Consider the following 19,168-nt stretch of genomic DNA (forward strand, 5'->3'; position numbering starts at 1 on the left):
TGGAGACGTGCCCTTAATAGTTGGGCGTTTGGGGCCTTGGCAGTTTCCATGAAGTGAACTGGCATCTCTCCAGCTATTCCAACATCTGTCCCAACTTGAACCAGAAACTCTCAGCTTCCCAACTGTAAATCCTCGGTAGTAAGCTATCACCACCCACAAATGCTACTGCCGCCTCAATAACTCTCCTCAGTATGTGAATCCTCAGCACTGAAGCTGTTGGTGTACATGAAACCAGTCATGATATTTCATCCCTCTTGTTGAACAATGTCTCCCATCCAGCTCTCTCCTCCACACTCTGATCTCATCTCCAGTCCTGATCACACTCACACGCACACGCTCGCATATAAGCACACATGCATGCACACATGCATGCACACACAGCTTCTGGCTCTTTCTTCATCAGCACTTCCACTGCCTCCCTCCCCCACAAATCTTTTTCTTCTCTCCTCTGTTTATTTATCTTCCTCCTTCCTTCCGACTCCAGCTCACATCCACAGCCTCACATCTTTCAACCTTCCTCTTTCTTCCTCACACTTCTGCTTCCCCTCTAAGGCTGCCCTCCCTTACTCTCTTTTCTCTTCCTCTAGCTGTTTCTTTTTTGATATTCGCTCTCTACATTCCTCTGCTCTGATCACTCTCTTCTCTCCCTATGATCACTCCCTCTCCTCGGCTGCCTCCATCGACCTCTGATTAAAAACAGTTGGCATGGATGTACAAGCTGCGTTCAGGTGTAACCTCTGACTCCTGCCCCCTCTCTGTTCTTTGTCCTGCTGCCTTTGAACACCTTCCACTACAATCATCAGCACATTTTCTTGCCACATTGCGTGGGAGAGTGAAATTAACCAGAAAAAGCAGAAATTAAATATATTTTTGTAGATTTTATGAGCGTGGGTTGCAGTAGACCACGGTGTATCCTGTTGTGCATTGCACAGCAACAATGGTGGACACAAAGGCGCCATTCTCTGGGTCCATCAGACCTGATTTTGTGCAATCAGCAATTCCTGTCTGGACCTTAGACTAATGCAAAGACCAGGACGGCTAACTCGAGCCAAAATGGAACCTTCTAATGGCCTCCATCTTCCTGTTTCCGTAATAACAATGCAAGCCAAACACACAATATGAGCGTGGCAGTGAATCCTTCAGCCCACTGTGTTTGGGTGTTGTTGACCTACTTAAGCTGATCCCAGGCCTGTTTGTGCCAAGGCTGTGCAATGAAAGATGGAACCGACACTGGGATGTCACGTTCTTTCTATATTAATTATTATTGCAGATATATATTCATTAAAAAACGTTCAAGAGATTTCATCGCTGCATGACATATAAACTGTTTTTAACACAATACCCACCCCACTGTGACTACACTTGGTTCAGTCCTTAGCTAATGACTCAAAATCTCAAAATCTCAAAATCAAGCAACAAGCAAGGCTGAATGAATGAATAAATGCGTGGGTGGAAGGATGTTACAGGATTTTTTAATGTAATCATGGAAAGACTCACAGTCATATGTTAATACAACAAGATCTAAATGTTCTTTCAGTCAAGCCAGCAACAGTTGTTTTATAAATCAAACTAAACATCTTCCATCCCAATCATCCAAACAACCCCAACTCCTACATGTACTGCACTTGTAGCCACTTGCATTTGAAGCATCATAGGCTTTGTGAATTCTCCAAACATGTAGCTAGTGTCAACAGGCAATGTAACAAAGTGGAGTGCAGATGGCCTACTGGTCTTAGGTGCACACTCCATGAGGTTCGCCCTAGAGCGGGTGGCCTGGGTTCAAATCCAGCCTGTGGCCTCTTTCCTACATGCAGCTGCCCACTCTTTCCCCGTTTCCTGCTCTTGCTATTTAAAGCTTAGAAAATGTGGAAAGTTGATGCAGAAAACTGCAGTTTTAATGAAGAAACACTGATAATTATAAATTCATGGTGCCAACCTTTAGAAATGCTGTACCTGTGTGCCTCATTTCCAACCGTATTGTTGCTGTTGCTAAAGAAAATCTGAGGGGTCACCACAGCAAAAGTCAGACGTCCATCAGAAAAACATTTGTATTTTAAAATCTCAATTATTAACTGAACATGAAATCAAGGTTATAATAGTTAACTAAATCGAAACTAAAAACGAAAACTGAAATTTAAAATACATTGCAGTTAACTCAAACTAATAAAAACTAGAAAAGGAAACAAAAACGATAAGTAAACTATAACTGTATCTTGTGTTCACTCAAACTAACTAGAATTGTAGACAAAATGTCCTTAGTTATAGTTTCTGACAATATTAATAGCCTTTAGAATTTAAATTAATCAGACACATTTTCCCAACCAATTTTACGTCAGTTTTCAGCAGTTGTCAGCGCCGTACGGCACCATCATAGCGACATACTGGGACGTGCTTGTTTACTGCACTGACTGGCTGTGCGCTGTGCTGCGACAAAACGTAGTGGAGCAATGAATCAGAGCATCTGTAATAGTTTAATTTCATTATTAAAGCTCATATTATATTGTTTTATATAATTTATGTTTATATCTTTTATATTAAGTATATTATTTTCTTGTGTTTAAGGCAGCAGCCAACAGTTCAGTATCAGCATTGGCTGAGCAGTGAGCACTATGTTGGACTTGAAAATAAACAGTATTAAAAAATATTTACTCTGACCTTTTTGAATCCTGCACCTGGTTAATAAGGTATGAAAATTATAACCAAACTGAAACTTAACTTAAACTAAACTAAAACTAAGCCTTGTTGCAAAAATCAAAACTAAATAAAAACTAGAAAGCCTGCTCTAAAACTAATTAAAACTAAACTGTAATGGAAAAAAAATGTCAAAACTAACTAAAGCTAAACTAAAATGACAAATCCAAAGCTATTATAACCTTGCTTGAAATGAACAAGAGAACAACTGTGTCTTTGCATGCAGCAAAATTTGTTGATATTTTTGATTAAAGGCAGATTATGGCACAAGCCACTTCCCCGAGGGTGTTTTTTACATTTGATTAAATGAAAAAAAAAAAAAAAAACAGATATATTGAAAGAGTTTCAATTCACCTCATTAGAGTATTTTTCACTAATAGTCTGGGGTCAGATGAAAAGCTCTTGCATGCCGAATTTGGTCTAAGGGCCCCAAATTGACGTTCATTTAAGTACAGTATGCATGCTTGGAGTCTTTGTTGTTTTAATGTTTAAGTTTCCCAGTAAGCTCGGATGGCATCATGACTTGAAAGTTGACCTAGTGGATTGAGAAGATATTTAGCCAGCTGTTTAATTTGAGACATGAGTCTGAAGGCTTTTGACTCTAGACTGGGATGGATTGAAGGTTGCAGCAGAGACAGATGAACGGATGCGGGTAGGATAAGCAGATGCTCTTTCACAAAGGCTGACCCGCACTGGACGTGTTCACACAAGTAAACAAAGAATCAGGAGTAAAGCCACATATGTGTGTCTACTGTCATTTCCTCCCACAAAAAATAGATGCCTGAGTGTTCAAATGGCAGACAGATCCACCTGAGGGACGGCTGTCATCCAGCTAACTCACATACACGCAAACACATGAAATGATCAAGGCACAAATAGAAGTGCCAGTCCTTGCGCCAAACAATTCTCACATTAGCAGGGATCTGAGAGGAAGAGCGAGAGGATGGGAAGGAGTGGGGAAATATTTTGACAGAGAATGGGTGTTGTCATCCTGTCTTAAAGGTAATGATACACCTGGGGGATACTTCTGAACAAAGAGAGCGTCTTTGTTCACTGTCTGGTTGACCTGCAGAGGCCTGTCATTACGTCTGATGTTATACAAGTTTAAGCACAAGTCAGATGCATGATCACTATCCAGCATGACAACAAGCTAACACAAGAGACATGATGTTAGCTTTTAATGGAGTCAAAGAAAATGGGTGTGGCAAAAAAAAGATAAAAGACTGCATTTGGCTGAAGGAGTGAATATTAAAGATTGCTTTGTATGAAAAAGCTGTGTTCATTAGTCGACCTCGTTTAGCAGTGACAGAGTGTAAGGAAGTAGTTGAAGGAAGTAGAGAGGATGGACGTTAAAGTGCTTTGTAATAAGGGGAAGTTTCCCTGTTGGTCACAGTTGTTTAATTGGCTTGCTTTTGTAATTGAGAAGAGAAAAGACAAAACCAAACCTTTGTCAGAGTTGGAGAAATATTTGGATATCAGTATTTTATCCAACCAAGAGGCTCTTTAGATTCTTCTTCGGCAATTCTGTAAGCTTTACCTTATTATTTTGAGACTTCTCTGAAGTTCTGCAAATAACATCTTGGTACTTGAATTGCAAAACCAATCTTAATGAAATATGAATCTTAAACAAGTCATCAAATGTTCAAGCTCTAATGGTTTTAATGAGTAACTACATGGTTGAATGTAACTGATCATTAGAAATAAACATAGAAACTGAGCTCAGTAAAAGATGATAGGTCACCAAGGTTGATCACTTATTCAAGGCTCATTTTGTACAAAATCAAAAAGATTATTGTGCTGATCATCAAATACTGTCACTCTTGTTCTGATATCAGTATTTGTGGATTAGTTTTACATACTTATGAATATTTTCACCAATTTCTTTCACCTAGAAGTTTTAGAGAGCTGAGCTGAGCAGGCAGAGGAGTCAGATAAGTAGGCAGGGTTTTAAAATGTTGACTTTATTGTCTGATGCCAGCCTGTTGTAAAGCAATTTTCCCACGGGACTATAATAAAGCTGAAGTTGAAGTTGAAGAAGTTCAAGTTTATTTCAATCCAAACTGCAAATAGTTAGCTGCTACCCACAGCAAATGTAAACAAATTGTATTTTGTCTAAGAACTGCACTTTGTGTGACACCAGAAATCACTGTCAAGGTATATTTCATACATCTTTTGTTTTGGAGTCAGGTATGCCTTTAATGAATAACAAACTAGAGCAGAAACATACCAGCATTGATGGGTTTAGTGTAACAAGATCAAATTAGTTAGCAAACTGTTTATATAGGATAGTTTTAAAGGGAGAGTTTTTTTCTTTAGACATGCATAAGGGGATGGACAGACAAATAGATTCTGGGAAGTAAAGCTTCGTCATCAAAACTGGTCGAGCCCCTCTTTACAGTAAAAATGCTTTTGTATACAAAGCAAGGGCTTTACATAACACTATACTCAAAGTGAAACAGCACACTGTCAGACATTTAAACAAATAAAAGCAGAGAGTTAGCTTTAAGAAATGAAAAGCAGACACAGCACACAGTCTTTGATATTAGCTTCAGGCAGACAGGCTTTACAGTCACTGACAATAAAAGGATGAAGACATTTTCAACCTGCTTTTTATGCTGGGGTAAGTCTTGACCCCCCATTTTGAACACACATGGTATCCTCCAAACATCTTCATTGCGTGAAATTCTCTGGGCTGCTGCTCACAGCTGCTTCAGCCTCTGGAGAGGGAGCGCTAGATGGGAACGGATGAATAAGGAGAGACAGTGAAATGTACCGTGCAACACTCGTCTCCACCTTCAGAGCAGGGAGCGAGCAGGGGGGTAAGAGAAAGACCTCACGGACCGCTATGGGGATGAATTATAGATGAGGGTGTGGGGGGGTGGATGCACTTCACCAGCGTTTCCCGTCCTCCCTCCTCACAAACACAAACACTAAATGGCACCTCCTCACCAAAATTTTATTCGATGCAGCAGCTCCACCTTTCAGCTTTTTCCATTTGTGCACACTTAAACACTGAGTTTATCTGAAAATACTCCCAGTTTGGGGTTCAAAAATGTGCACACACATGTAGACTTTCTGGGGCCCTCCCTGTGTCTGCATTATTGAAACCCACTTAGCATGCTGGCTTTCTCCTGACATCTGAATAACCAAACCAGCGACCCATGAGCCTAAAGAAAAAGAGCTGAACTCCCTGATTCTGCAGCAGAAGGAGACAAGAGAGGAATACGCTCTGCTAGGGTCAGAGTGGGACAAGACATGAAGAACTACTTACTGGTGCTGCAGACAGAAAGCAAAAAGAGGGAGTACAACCTCTTCTGCTTCAGGAGGAACAATAAAAGAAGGGCTGGTTTTAGGCGTATACAAAATCTAATCATGTTTCCTGATGAGTACCATATCCCTAAATGTTGGAGTTAGTAGATGTTTTATTTCCATTGACATAATGTTGATGTCTGTTCCATAAATTATCAAATGTTTTGTGCCCTCGGGCCCAGGAGGACTGTTATCCATCACAAATGAACAAGTGAAAGCATTTAAAAACATATAAAACACAATGTTCCCTAGCTTTGACTAGAATATCCTGGATAGAAAATTTGTTCTGACAAATAAAACCATTTAAAAGTACAGAAAGCATGGGCATCCCATAAATAAAGTTTTAAATGACAGATCAGCTGGATACCACAGTCAGCCGAGTGGAGATGACATAAAACATCCCACAACTCTTATCAGCTTTCATCTGCATGAACTATTTGCTATGTTTAGTTGGGTTGACCACTACATGTTGAAAAAATGTCTCAGTTTATGTAAAAAGATGAGTCTTCACGCCCTCAGATTGATGCAGTCATTGCCGACATTTACCAGGATGCATTGCACACAAGCATCCCCAGCCTATACAGTGTGAGAAATTACACGGCCTCCCTCTGTATCCTCTAAAAGCTTTGTGTTTCTGAGGCTGCCAAGGCACAGTAAAATATTTGTATTTAAAACACTCAGCCCTCATATTTGATTATCCCACCTTTTGCTTTTTAGAACGTATTTGGAAACTATTTTGCAATACAAAGCAAAGACTAAAAATCAAAAATTGAATCGAGACTACTCCTGCCTGCCCACCTACTTTGTCAAACGATGTTATGAGTGACTAAAAGAACAGCTGATTATGCAGACACAGGGGACATCAGCATAAAAAATCTCCTGTCATCTCCTACTCAGTAAAACAAATTTAGATTGACAGAGATAAGGACTGCATTTTCCCTTTAAGCACACCCATGGGAGCAAGACATAGCTTTGTAATGAATTACAGTCAAAAGTGCTTAGATGAAGTCAAGTTTTGGGTGTGATATTTATGGGTTTTTGATGAGAGAGTTATGAGATTAAATCTCCATCTTGTAGTGAATAATCTTCTCTTAATCTGAAAAGTTTTTAACCACAAGAGAGATCTCCAGGTCTTAATAATATTCACAGCAAAATATTCAGTGGTGTAAAATATGATCACCTGAGAGCCCTAACATGCTACAGGAAAGTAAGACAATTTTTTTCCTTTAGACCCAAGACCGAACATTTGCTTTAGAGTCTGCCTTTTTTTTTTTTTTTAATTCTTGCATCTTCTTCAAACTTCTGGTGACGATTTGCCAATACTTGCAAAATGCTTCCACATGTCATATTTAATATTAAGTGGAGCAACCACAATTTGAAAATCATCTTTCTGTTTTCTTTGGCCTCTAGGGCCAGCTGTCTTTTCCTTGCAGAGCAGGGGATGATAGGCTCACACGTACAGAGACAATGGTCTCTGTGTGTGTCCACCAAGCAGACCAGTTCAGTTCGTCTCGGTACGGGGCGCATTTTGTGGCGTTTCCACTGACTTATCCCGGGACATATCCCCAAAGAACCGAGATGAGCTGTCCCACTTTTTGGGACCCTTTCGTATGGGTGCCAGACTGAACTGTATTTCTCCTGGCGGCTCACAGACTTCTCTTAAACAAAGCTTGATTGCACTCTGTATCAAAAAGCTACATGCCAATCACAGAGAGGACAAAGTGCTGCATGTCTTCCATCTATGCTCTTTGTTTACTCTGTCGCGTTTTTCTTCTTCGTTGGATTTATTAGTGGGGTACACTGTGTCGCGCTGCTACGGCGTCACGCTATTGTTAAACAGCTGCGGCTCTTGGCATCTGGCTTACACACCGCCTACCACGAGGGGGCATGCTTTTGCTATGGAAACGCAAACGGGATCAGGCTTAACTGTACCAAACTGTGCCAAACCGTACTGAACCGAACCAGAGTGCTCTCCTGCGTAGAAACACAACTACAGGTTTTCTTTGGAAGACTCAATGTTTCATACCATTACACGTCCACAAAAGAATCAAGACACTAAAGAACTTGCAATATCCCAAAATTGATGATACTGTCACATCTCCATGCATTACTGAACAATACAACACTATGCAATCCAATGCAGAATGACACGTATGATCCATTAAACAAACATCCAACATAATATATTACAAACGGATACATTAAGATTCAACACAGTACAGTTTGTTACAATATAACACAAAATGTTTTTATATGATGCTACACAGTAAAGTCCAATACAGTTTAATACGAAACAAAATAAAGAAAAAAACACACACCGCATTGTATATTTTGAGGTAAAAAAATTCTGCATAATGCACAACTCAGAAAAGAAATGAATATTATGCAGCTTATGCACAACCCACACAGCTTCACATTGTATTATTCAAATTTTGATGGAGTTAGGCACAAAAAGATTAGTTTGTAAAATAATTCAGCTAAATGTTCTGCTACTTGGGTGGAGGAAAAGTGAGAAGTGAACAGGACTTCCTGATGACTCTGTGGGTGAAGTTATATCATCTCACAATCTTTCCAGTGAAACACGTGTTTATTGACAGAGAGAACCACCGAGAAGAGGGTTAGCTGAGCAGGCGTCAAGAGCAGAAGTGAAAGGGGTGAAGTGTGGTCAGTGTTGCATACTGAGAGGTTTACTCTGCAAGTGGAGGAGTCACTACCATAAAACTTTGGGTTTTTTTGGGTCTGGGTGCATTTCATCCTGAGACTCCATCCATCTTCAGAGGAAGTTGCTGCCTGATGATAAAGATTTTGTGCAGAGAAGCTTTTTGTTTCATATCCAGTAAGTCTCAATTTCATGCCTGTGCGTGTTTATTGGATTAGACATAAAACTTCTTGAAGTGGATTTGTGAACAAAGCATCCAAGAAAAGAAAGTCACTATGATAGCGTTAATGGGATTTCAGGTTTTAACTTGCTGCAGCTTATTATTATCTTGATTATGGATTAATAGTCACTTATATCTTTATTTATCAGATTAGCCTTTTCACAGGTAATTATCTACAGCCCCTAAAGACTTACATTTAGTAAAAACCACAGGCTTTTCTTTGTGTGAGGATTAATGTAAAGTGTTTCTAGTTGACTGATATGTACATATCTCCCGAACACAATCATACACTTTATTATTATATCTCTTTGATTGTGAGTTAGTGCAGTCTATTTGTGTTATTCATATCACGTTAATACAAGCAGAGGCGTTTCCAGAACCACAAACACTTGATGCATCTTTGAATCATCACAGGTCCTGTGAAAAGCCAAATACAGGTGGAGGAGAGAATATCAGAGTGAGGCCTCAGCTGCCTTTCACCCTCTGTAAGCAGCAATTTGGATTTTAATCAATAAGAACAGTATTTGGTCCCAACCTTCCGCATGAGAAAGGATATGAGAGTACAGGAAGCGTGAGAGTGAATACACACACCTCCACTGGGTCCATGTCAAGCTGTGCATCATTGTGCATCAGTTTCTTGTGTCTTCTTATCTTTATTAGCAGTAAAAGTCAGCCTCCTATGTCTTTTACTCGAAACACAAAGTTGAAACAGTATACTTTATTTTTTTCTCCATTCAGTCATTTAGACAGTTTGTGGATGGCGTTTTATCTCATGCATGTCCCACAATCTGCTGTCCTGCTGTGTTATTGAAACTTCTGTTGTGCTTCACTCTTTGCCAATGAAAGGTTATCTTAGAGACACCATGCAATTAAAAGTTTGTTTCTACTGTTCAACTGTTCAGAGCATGAACTAAGGAGACTTTTGATTGAGCCAAACTTTTGAGTCTGGTTGGAAGTTGTTTCACTAACTGCTGCCCCCAAGGTGCTTTGTTTTGTTCGTCCCTCCCCCCGGGTGCTTGTTAGGTGAGGTCAACAGACTGGTCAGAGACCGTGGGTGGCGCTGAATAAACCGAGAGACGTTTTGTTGTTCAGATGAGACGATACCAAAAGCCTCTCCCATGTGGAAAGATGTTTGTGAGTTTTCTTTGTGCTGAAAGAGAAGAAAAGGGGATTTAGCTGAGGCACTTCACCTCTCACAGAGCATCCTAAGATACATACACAACACACAAACACAAAAACACACACACACACACACACACACACACACACACACACACACACACACACACACACACACACACACACACACACACACACACACACGCTCTCTCTCTGGGAACAGCTTTCCTGCCTTAAGTTCTCACAAAACAAAGTCCCTTTAAGCACTTTGGAGAGGCAGTGCATCATTCGTCATCCACCTATGAACCAGCTGAGTTGACATGGCAACATTTTTTAAACCACTGACTGTGAGCCTGCGTGTGTTGACGTTTTTATGCATCTGTGTGTGTTAACACTTGGAACTCAACATATGGCAGTCAAATCTGGGGCTTAATACTAAATCTCAGTCCCATTTGCCTACCAACATAGTTGTTAGTGCAACAGCGTCTGGAGAGTGATTCCACCAGCCACAGCCCTTATCAGAGGCTCTCTGTCAGTAGGTTAACCCACCTGGTGGCTAAACACAGTTAATTCACTGAAAGATAGCTACAGCTTAAACCTGCTGTCTTGATTGATGAAATCCTAACAAATCCTAATGAATGATTCACGTAAGGATTCTGAACTGAGTGTTTGGACCTTTTCTGCATAAAGCATTCCATGTTTGCCTTAAAGTTGCGTGATCATTAATTACTCTTTGCAACATAAAACTTTTAAGGGGTTAGATGTGTTCAAGGCCTTTTTTCATACAAACTGAAATACCTTTTCATGACATTAACTGTGAGAAGCATGTCTTTGGTTTGGATTTTTTTTGTATTAGAAAATTACGATAATTCAAACAAGACACCAATTATCATAAACTGTAACGATTCAAAGTGTTTGCAGTTCATGTCTAGTCATCGTTTCATGACTGAGGCATTGTGTTGTTTTAATCAGATTTTTTTCTTTTTTTAAAAAGAAGAGATATGCACACTTATTTATTATTGTTGTTGTCTGTTAATTAAAACTATTTGTGATGATGCAATTAGCTCCTTGTTCTCACTAACAGCCCTCCAGCTTATCCAACTGTTGCTATGACAACAGACATCCCCCCTTCTCTTTATCTTTGTCTGCCAGCCCCAAATTCTGAGACCAACCAAGTTCAATGTGAAATTAGTTCATCAGGTTAGCAGCAGCAGGGCGTGCACACACACACACACACACACACACACACACACACACACACACACACACACACACACACACACACACACACACACACACACACACACACACACACACACAAATATGCAAAACTACAGGCACACACACGTCTGTGCGTTGATGTACACACACACACACTGAGGGAGACTGATGAAATTAGGGATGGTAAAGTGGAAGGACTCCTCCTCCTGGCATGTACTCTCACTCTGTCTCTCTGTCTGTCTCACTCTCACACTCTCTGTGGTTGTTTATCGCTGGGATCGACCTCCTGGTCTCCCAACCGAATGTTTGGGCTAAGTTTGTTTAGCAGCGGTCTGGGCTTGATATGCAGTCCAGAAACGTGTAAATGAAACATTCCCAGAGGCAGATTTTTTTTTTTTTCAGAGAAGAGGAGTTTTTGTGGTTTGTGACATCTACATGTAATACCATGCTGATAAGATAAACACATGTGAATGTAGAGGAGAGACGCTTTCTCACTCTTCCCTATTTCCTTAAGGCTCATATCAGACTCTTCTCAAAAGTCTTTGGGTTGCATAAACACAGAAACTTAAAGCTGGCCCAAAATAAGAGATGTAAAAAGTAGTTTTTTGTGAATTTCCTCTTTCCTCCATTCAGCACATTCCAGACCTGAACTCTTGCCCAGATTTGATTGGCTGGCTTATTCCTGTGTAGATAAGGATTTCTCAAAGTATGGGAAAGAGAGCGTCCAACAAAAACAAATAATAAATCAATTAAAGCTTTTAATAATACACATTGAATCATTTTTCTTTAAAAAATATCTAATCTTTAAAAACTCCTAATTTTAAAACTTGAACAGTTTCACGTTTCGACATCTTGAAGTTTTGTCACATCCTCATCTTTATTTTAGCAATTTAAAGCTGTATTTCAACAAAGCAGCCTAAAGCAGTGTTTTCCCAAGTTAAAGAGGGGGTAATGTGTTTTATCATGTATTTTTTTAACCTATTACATATTGTGTTACATCACATTTTAGACATACAAAAAAGAAACAAAGCTGGATGTCAATATCAAATGTACATGTTCATATGTTGTAGAAGTCATTGAATCTACCTATAAATGGCTCAAAATAGTCTGTTCCAAAATCAGCACAAGTTTTTTAATTGCCTTGCTTAAATAATGAGGTCATCGCATGAGGATCTCCTTACTAATAAACTGCATTATACATTGGCGGCAGACAGAGCAACAGCTAGGAGCGAGGAGCCTAAAAGAGATAGCAGTTAAAACCTTCTAGACAGAGGCTGAATTCTGAAACACCTGTGTGAGAAACACAGGTGCTGCAAATGTAAGTCTATGAGTCAATGTTCATGGTGAAGAGGGAGGGAGGCCTGACAATATTTCATCTACCATTTACAGCTGTTTCTAAACTGACTTGTCTGGTAGAGCTTTCTTAGAGATAAAACTAAAATAGAAAAGGGAGTAGGTCTTAACTGTGGTTTCTGTTTTTTTTTGTTCTATTTTTGTAAACATCTCCTATCAGTAGTTGCAGTTCAGCTGTTAAACTAACGGTGATAGTAGTGTAGCAAGTGACAAGAGAGGAATCATAGACTTGTTATGTAAAAACTACTTTAAAATATATATATATCTTAACACATACAAATAAAAATCATTAACAGATGAAAAAAGAATCATTTTTGCAGCTCCTAATTCTCTAATTTGGATGTAGCTGTTTTATTGATATGGCTCCTTAACTTGAGAGTCCTGGGAATCTAAGTCAATACAAGTCCATTTGTATTTGGGCTTTGATAAAATCAGTGAAATCCCTAACTCTGTGTTTGGTAATCGGGTAACTGTGGTAAAGTAATGCGATTTTTTACTTATTTTTATTTATTTACTTTTTTGGTAAACAAGATAATAATTAATGCAGCGCCACAGAAAAGCAATAACTACAATCAGCAAATTACTCAAATGAATTCAAAGTTTAACAGATAAAGTGCAAATTGGATAGAAAAAAATGGTGTAATAAAGAATGAAAAAGAGAACAAACACCTCTCATCTTTCCATTTATTGTTCCTTTGATATTTCTAATTAAAACATACAATCCTTTACCTGATGATGGGTCATTTCAGTTTGTGTTTGCAGACAACATGATGCCAAAAGTTGAAGCATTTAGCAAATATTTTTATCCAGTTAGCTGACGAGAAAAAAAATGCTTCAAGGTTACATCCACCAGATGGCACGAAAACTAAAAATATCTCTCTGTCTCTGTTCAATTAAAAAAAAAAATGAAGAAGAAAAAGTGAAATATTATCTGCAGTCAGTCAATATCACATATTTGTCTGGGTGTGGTTGGAGGATTACGTTTTTTGTTTTTTTGTTTTTTTAATAAGGCTAATTGTTATTTGCTGACACTATTACTGGTGAACAGACCCACCCATATAGATTCAACAAGTCACCAGATGATTTCACTAACATGGCATTTGGTTTGTGGACACTGTGGTGTTTCACTTTTTAAGCTCCACCCTGTGTGTTACCTGACAGGCAGCCAACCGGAGGAGAAAAGTTTCAACAATGCTGACATGAAGGCAGTGGACTGTCATCTTCTTTCATGTCTTGGTGCACAAACATGTTGAGAGCTCTGAATCCAAAGATAAAGGCAACACGATGCCTGCGGTTCCTCTGTTTGTAAGTGCTTTTGTCAACAGATTGGTGATGGGGTGTGTGGATTGGTGATGGTGTAGTTCAGAGGTTAACTCTCCCTTCATTTCTCATCTATCTTTTCTATTTCATTTTATAATCATTTGCTAAACAAGAGGGCAGCTTATTCTGTTACTTTCTGGTAGTAACGCAAACCTGGTGGTGGTCTATTATTTTTATTTAGCAACCTTTACAAGATTATTTTTATTGTTTTCAGTAAAAATGGAAGTATGACCTAAACAAATGATAACAAATAAATCATAATCGTTTTTGACACTCTTCTTTTAGCTGTGGCTTTTAAATATTTAGTAATTAACCAGATTCTCACTTGTGTGATATTTCTCTTCTCAGCCAGCTGCTCTCAGGTTTCTTTCTGCTTCAGGATAAAGGGGAAGGTTGTGTTAGATTTTTCTTTGTGCAGTCAACCATGTTTATTCAAAACGGAGTGCAAGGTAATTCAGATTGCTAAGCAAAAACCCAAAAGTCTTTTCATACATGTTGAATAAAGACACTCTAAAAAACCCAATGGGAAATACTTGAATGTCATGCATATTTGGCAAAAGTAGCATCTTAGCATTTTTGGGTCATATTTCTATTTAGTACTGTTGGTAAGGAGACTACATGCTTACCCCAACTCCACCGGCCTCTTGGCTTGTGTTGAGAGAAGCTACAGTGAATAAGCATTTCTGATGTGGCCACTCCCATCAATGGCCTTCTTAAACACACTCCAACAACCGGCGCATCAACACTAAAAATACATTCATGTTTGGGTGGAGCTAGCTTCCAGCTTTAAGCTTATTCAAACAAACAAACATCTTGCATCATATTAAAGGAACAGAGTATTATACCTCAGCTCATTTTACATGAAAAAATGTGACCTGAAAAAAGCCTCAATAGCCCTAGTGGCATGAAAACACTGTTTATCTGTGTCAGACTGGTGCTTCAGGTGGACTTTTCTCTCTGATCATACCCCCAGGTGTTGGAGAACCACTGCTTTAAATATTTTCAACACAACTGTAGCCTGGAGGAGTTGTTTAAAGATTGTGTAAGCTGTTTGCTCTCTCTTCACAGCTTTGGTTGGGAAAAAATGTGGTTATTAAGGACTCTGTCCAGAACTCAAACCTGACATGTAGCATCAGTAAGAAAGTGAAACCTATTTTTCTTTCAGTTTTACGTTTTGTTAGGGAATGAGAAAGCAGTGCTTTATTTAGACTCTATTCTGCTTCTTCTTTAAACAATACAATGACGATAGAAAAGCCGGTGGTGAAGACAGGGGGGATGTGATGCGATGGGTGTGAAGATGAATGAATTGCAGGGAAATGTGGCAGAGGGAGGCGAACTTCCACCTCATCTCTCCTCTTCCTTTGAGTCTCCTCTCTCCTATATGCTCTCTTGGTTAGGAGATGGATTACACAACACGTTTCTACCCATAGATGGCCACGTATTCTAGCCTGCACTGCAGTATTAGGGTTTATTTAATGAACCCTCAGGGAATGTGAGACCACTTTCCCTCCCACAAAATGACCTAAAACAAGCAGAAACATCTCATAAAGGACTGATAGCCTTTTCTTTTTTTGGCTCTTATTTTTTACTGGCCCCAAAAGATATTTTTGCTTTATTTTTACATATTTGAACACCAGGATATTTGCGTGGATAACTTGCTCTATTTTCACATAAAAACACATGTAAGCAAAAATCCCAAAATGTCAGGCTGGTTATAATTATTGGTACACTGCTTAATTAGAGAGAGATAATGTATCTCACACATTAGTTCGGATCTGCAGGGGGGATGCTATGGAAATGGTGGGGGCTGAAAGTGTGGGTGCAGCACTGGTGCAGGGCAGAGGTGGCAGTGAAAGAGTTTAGGAGAGAAACCAGAAATCTTGCTTGAATCTATCACCAGCTTAGAAGGATACCTTTTTTTGCTAGTTGTGGAAAATGACGGGTTGAGCCCCCGTTTGCATGACGTGTCACCCCGAAAGACGAGACAAACTGAAAAAAAAATCTGTGTTTACATTAAAATGCTGTAGTAAGCCTACCAGGCCTGTAGTTGGCACTATAAGTGTCTTGTCTAGAAGCAGCTTTAGGTAGATTACCACCAAAGTAGAGTTGGGCATGTCATCTTGGCAGGGCCAAGATTGATTGCAGAAGTTGAGCAACAGATGCACATTTTGTTGAAAGACAGTCAGCAGACTCAGAAGATTTAGCGGCACAAACACAACACAGTATTCCGCCATGATAGTTACCACAGTATTGTTTTACATTTTATGAGCAAAGTGGAGCGTGACGTTAGTATTTTCACTGAAAACTCCAGCTTGCCATTTAAACGGTGGCTGCAGCATTTTACAAAAATTCCAACCTGGAGGCTACTTTTAAAAGTTCCCATTTTAGGTCAGCTATTACGCTGTTTCCATGTAAATGAGAGACCGAAACGCAACTATGGCCTACTGTTGTGTTTCATCCTAAAACCATATAAATGGCTTCAAAGTGTACGACAATGCAGCTTGAAATGCCTGGCTGATTTGTGTAAAAAAAGAAAGAAAAAAACAGCAAAACTTTGTTTTTCATCCGTCTTCTGCACTATTTTGGCTCTCCTCAGCTAATGCTAAATGTATCCATCTACTCCTCCAGTACATCTAGCCACCTTCTGTCCTCTCCTCTTCTCCCTCTTTGTCCTGTTTCCTCCTCACTTGGCTTTCACTCCTTGCCCTGACCTCCTCTACACTCTCTAGTTCCTCTGTGCCATTTGTTTTAATATCCAGCGGGGTGTACTGTGCTGAACAAGCTACTTCAGATTCATGCATGCATTGCCGGGAGGACACTACCAGAGCTGACTCTTTGTCTCGCCCCTCCTACTTCCAAGTTTTGTTTCCCCCCCCCCCCCCACACTGTATGCTTAATGTGTTCACTTGTCCAACATTTTTTGAAGATGGATTAGAGTGCAAGAATAAATCTTGCTGCGTTAGCAGCTAGTGTTCCCGTTCCTGGATCATACTGCCAGTGTTTGGCTAAAAAGGAAATCCCCTCAGAAGCCAGGACAGATGCTTAACATTAAGACGCTTTGAGTCTACATTAACACTCTGTCTAGATCCCTTTTTTATTGTAACAGACACAGGACGCAGGTGAAATCCATCCATATTTAGCAAGATCTCTAAGAGGAGCTCAGTGCCTATATGAATTATCATTTATTAAAAACGTCATCTTCCATTACGCCTGCTCTTTTCTCCAGTTTTTCTCTAATAAAAAGATACACGACAGAAATTAAATCAAATAATTTAATCAACATTACCATCAGCATGGATTTTATCCAGCTTACTGGACAGAGACAGATCACAGCACTTCCTGTTTGAATCTTAGCATGGCCTGTTATGCTTCTTTCATTTATTTCCAAGTGATTTTGTGACATTTTGCAGCACTTTTTAGAGTGGAGGTACAGTTAAAATAAACATCAGGTTTACCTCATAAAAACTTGTTTCACTTAAATTGCTAGCTTTAAAATGAACTGAAATGAATCGAAGATCTGATGTCTGTTTCAGACAAAGAGTATAGCTTCTTTAAATCATCTCCATCTACAGGAGTTAATTATGTTTGAGAAGGGTATGAATAAACCAACACATACTGTAAAAAAAATAAAAAACAGAACTTATAAAATGGTCATTGTCACCTGTGGTTCCAGTCCACAGAGTTTAAGTCTTCCCTCTGATGACATTAGCTGAACTCATGTTTCATTTTTCTGTCCATTCCCTCTTTCCCCTCTCCAGGATGAAAATGCGGCGGCACCGAGTGTTCTTGCTGTGCACGGTGGGCCTGTGCGTCATCTCCTTCCTGCACTACTACAAGGCCCTCCACTACGTCTCACTGCTGCGTGAGCTCTCTGCCCCGTACCCCAACATCAAGTCCTTCATCATGGTCACCGGCTTCTTCTGGAGGGAGAAAGGCGCGTCCACGACCCCACTAAGCCCAGCCTCCCCTGAAGAAGCCCCTCCCCTGCCAGTTCTCCGCCAGTTGGACACCAAAGCCAGAGCTGTGGGTGGTGCTGTGGGAGGAGGAGGAACGGGGGCTGGAGGAGGAGGAGGCGCGGGAGGCATTGGTGTGGGGTTTGGTGGAGTTGTGGTTGGAGGTGCTGGAATCGTTGGCAGTGCAGGTCTTGAGATACAGTTAAGGGAGGAGCCAGCAGCACCTCATCCTTGGGAGAAACCTGAGGAGAACCAGCGAGGAGACACTCCCAATGAGGTGAGAGCAACACTGTACATTGGCACACTGTCTTGTAACTAGTGCTAACGTTGAAGGGTGTGAACTTGCATTCTGTTTTGTTACCAGCAGGGGGAGACTCTACAGATAGAAAATGGAGTATATGTAAAAACAGCCAGGACTTTATTTTTCAGCTGTTTGTTCACACCAGGAAAAAATTTACCAATGTGTTTTTTGGTCAATTGCTACTCCCAGAATTTTTGGTGATGTAATATTCACTCTGTACGATTTGATCCTGTTTTATGTTAAGTTCAAGGTAAAGCAGGCTATGTTACACCAGGGGCCTGGGTTTACTTCTGGTTCAAGGCTCCTACCCTGTGTTTTATGGCCCCCCAAACTCTCCCAGTTTCCCTGCTCTGTCCATTCTCCCATCCTCTCCAAATAAAGGTGCAAAAGCCCAAAATATGTCTTTAAAAAATGCTGTATGTCAGTGTAGGAATGCGACTAAATGTTTCAGTTGTTAACCAACTGGCTTACTTGCTGTTTTCGAAAGCTGTGTGGTGCTGGGTAGTAACACTGGGTCTTCCATCAGGACTCCCATCAATAATCAAAAATCTACTGTGTTACATAAGGGGGATTACACCGTTTAAATTTGTCTGTTTGTCAGGAGCTAAGCAAGCACGATAATGTTGAGCAAGGCTCCCTCTGCCTGGTGAAAAGCCTGTTTACAAGCAAAACATCATAATTTTCTCATATAATAAACAGTAAAAAGCAATTTAACCAGCAGCTTTCAGCTGGGCTGGAAGTCCTGAAGGGGCAGCGATCACAGCCACGGATCTTTAGACTCAGGAGCTGATCAAAAGCAGGATTCTGGTTGACTCATTGAACACAAAAAGGTCTTTTTTTTGCTATAAAACACCATTTTAGCACATTATTTAAGCAAATTCAACCTTCAGAGCAACAAATTCGTGTAAAGTATTTGCACTCAGTGAACCACAGCACAAAGGGTATCATTAAAGCTATACATTAGACAGTACTTGCCCTGTTGTGTTCAGGATAGACACAATGTCAGCATGCAGAACATTGTT

The 19,168-nt window shown here is 40.0% G+C and overlaps 1 protein-coding gene across 1 annotated transcript in view; it reads left to right on the top strand.

Annotated features, from left to right (window-relative positions):
* mgat3b (beta-1,4-mannosyl-glycoprotein 4-beta-N-acetylglucosaminyltransferase b) overlaps positions 1 to 19,168 on the top strand; it is a 75,389-nt gene that overhangs the window by 39,846 nt on the left and 16,375 nt on the right. The window contains exon 2 of the mRNA XM_074686935.1: positions 17,651 to 18,122. Coding sequence (XP_074543036.1) covers positions 17,652 to 18,122 — 471 coding nt within the window. The 5' untranslated portion in view covers position 17,651. The remainder of the gene's footprint in view (positions 1 to 17,650; positions 18,123 to 19,168) is intronic.

This window comes from Halichoeres trimaculatus, unplaced genomic scaffold, assembly GCF_033239565.1.
Source record: "Halichoeres trimaculatus isolate MK-OKI-2021-1 unplaced genomic scaffold, fHalTri1.1 fHalTri1_scaffold_2, whole genome shotgun sequence".
Taxonomy (NCBI): Eukaryota; Metazoa; Chordata; class Actinopteri; order Labriformes; family Labridae; genus Halichoeres; species Halichoeres trimaculatus.